The sequence below is a fragment of the Opisthorchis viverrini genome, assembly GCF_000715545.1.
Source record: "Opisthorchis viverrini unplaced genomic scaffold opera_v5_224, whole genome shotgun sequence".
In the NCBI taxonomy this organism is placed as follows: domain Eukaryota; kingdom Metazoa; phylum Platyhelminthes; class Trematoda; order Opisthorchiida; family Opisthorchiidae; genus Opisthorchis; species Opisthorchis viverrini.
The window spans coordinates 217,911-219,388 of NW_008751878.1; the positions used below are offsets into that span (position 1 = coordinate 217,911).

Sequence of the window (1,478 nt, forward strand, 5' to 3'; positions counted from 1 at the left end):
TGTGTTTTGCAAATCTCCTCCCATCCCCTCACCTTCCCAAGCCTTAAACTTCGGAAGTGCCCGCTTTGGACGATCTGGTTAGCTGATCTCCACTCCACCTGGCCTATGATCTACAACTCCGGGATCACCAAACGGACCAAGAAAACCTGCAGTCCCATATCGGCTTCGTTCGAGCTTGTTTCCTCGACCAGGCTGAAATGAATACCGCTGCTCAATGAACTGCATACCCAAGACGAATCATCTCAAATGTGACGTCCGTCACGGGGCTGTCCAAAAACTGAAGCATGTCAGGCCAATGATGGCACGGCACTGTCATACTCAGTTTGATAGCACACCCGCAACTGTTCCATTCCTCCCCTAAACCGTGCCCTCTTGCCTACTCGTTTCATTGACCCCAATCGACCACCATGACATTCATTCCAACCTATTGGACTACTCGTTCAAATTCAACCACCGCTGTGTTCCCATCAAACCTAACCCCTACACCTGACTTCCCAACAACAGAGCAACCAGTGAGTCTGCTTGTTCTCAGATTGCACCATATTTTTGAGACTAAACTTGCCGTGTTCTCCCAATTCGGATTATCCCATCTCCACCTCCACTTTTGCTTGTTATGACTCCGGCCATTTACCCAACCGCCCAAGGTCACTCATGGCCAGCAATGGTTTTGCAGTTTTAGTTCATGGCAGCCAACTGAGTCACTGAATTACTCGGACCTCATGCCTATTGTTCACTACAAGTTGCAAGAGAAACATATTATTATTATTATTTAATCGAGTACCTCCCACTGTTTGTGACATTGTCCCCTTTTCGCGCAGTCAACACTACCCGCAAATCCCTCAGTAATGCCCCATTCTGACTGTAAACGCATGATCATGCCAGACGGCATGCCACCCACAAGTTGGGAATAAACATTATTATTATTAAAACCCAAATCATGTAATAAACACCAGATTATCCAGTTATCTTAGAAGTCCACTCCCGCCAGCCCTTATGCATCTGATTTCCATACCACGTTTCTGCGCGCTTTTCGTTTCGGCTTTTACTGGATCCATTGCAATGTGATGTCGTAGGTTAGCAAACTCAACCCACGGTCGCAAGCCTGCCAAGTACAAATCTTTCTATTTCCTACTCAATATAATCACCTGTCATCACCCTAATTGCAGCAGGCGTCAAGTTTTTCTTTCTGTGTATATTTATGCATGTCATCCCATTTTATATCCCCTCAACTCCACCATGTTTTCCGAATCTCCTTCCATTCTCTCATCTTCTTAAGCTTTGAGCCTTGGAAGTGCCCGTTTCGGACGACCTGGTTAGCTGATATACACTCCACCTGGCCTATGATATGCTACTACGGGATCACCAAGCGGACCACAAAAACCCTACAATCCCATATCGGCTTCGTTCTAGCCAGTTTCCACGACCAGGCTGAAATGAATACCTCTAACCAATGCCGAGAAGAGAGCACCGCTCTCAGG

At 46.8% G+C, this 1,478-nt stretch overlaps 1 protein-coding gene across 1 annotated transcript in view; it reads left to right on the forward strand.

Moving 5' to 3' along the window:
- Positions 1-1,202: 1,202 nt before the first annotated feature.
- Positions 1,203-1,478, forward strand: part of T265_08486 (hypothetical protein) — a gene marked incomplete at both ends in the record, with an annotated part of 6,267 nt that continues 5,991 nt past the window's right edge. Inside the window, one exon of the mRNA XM_009174300.1 lies at positions 1,203-1,413. Within this exon, the coding sequence (XP_009172564.1) occupies positions 1,203-1,413 (211 nt within the window). The remainder of the gene's footprint in view (positions 1,414-1,478) is intronic.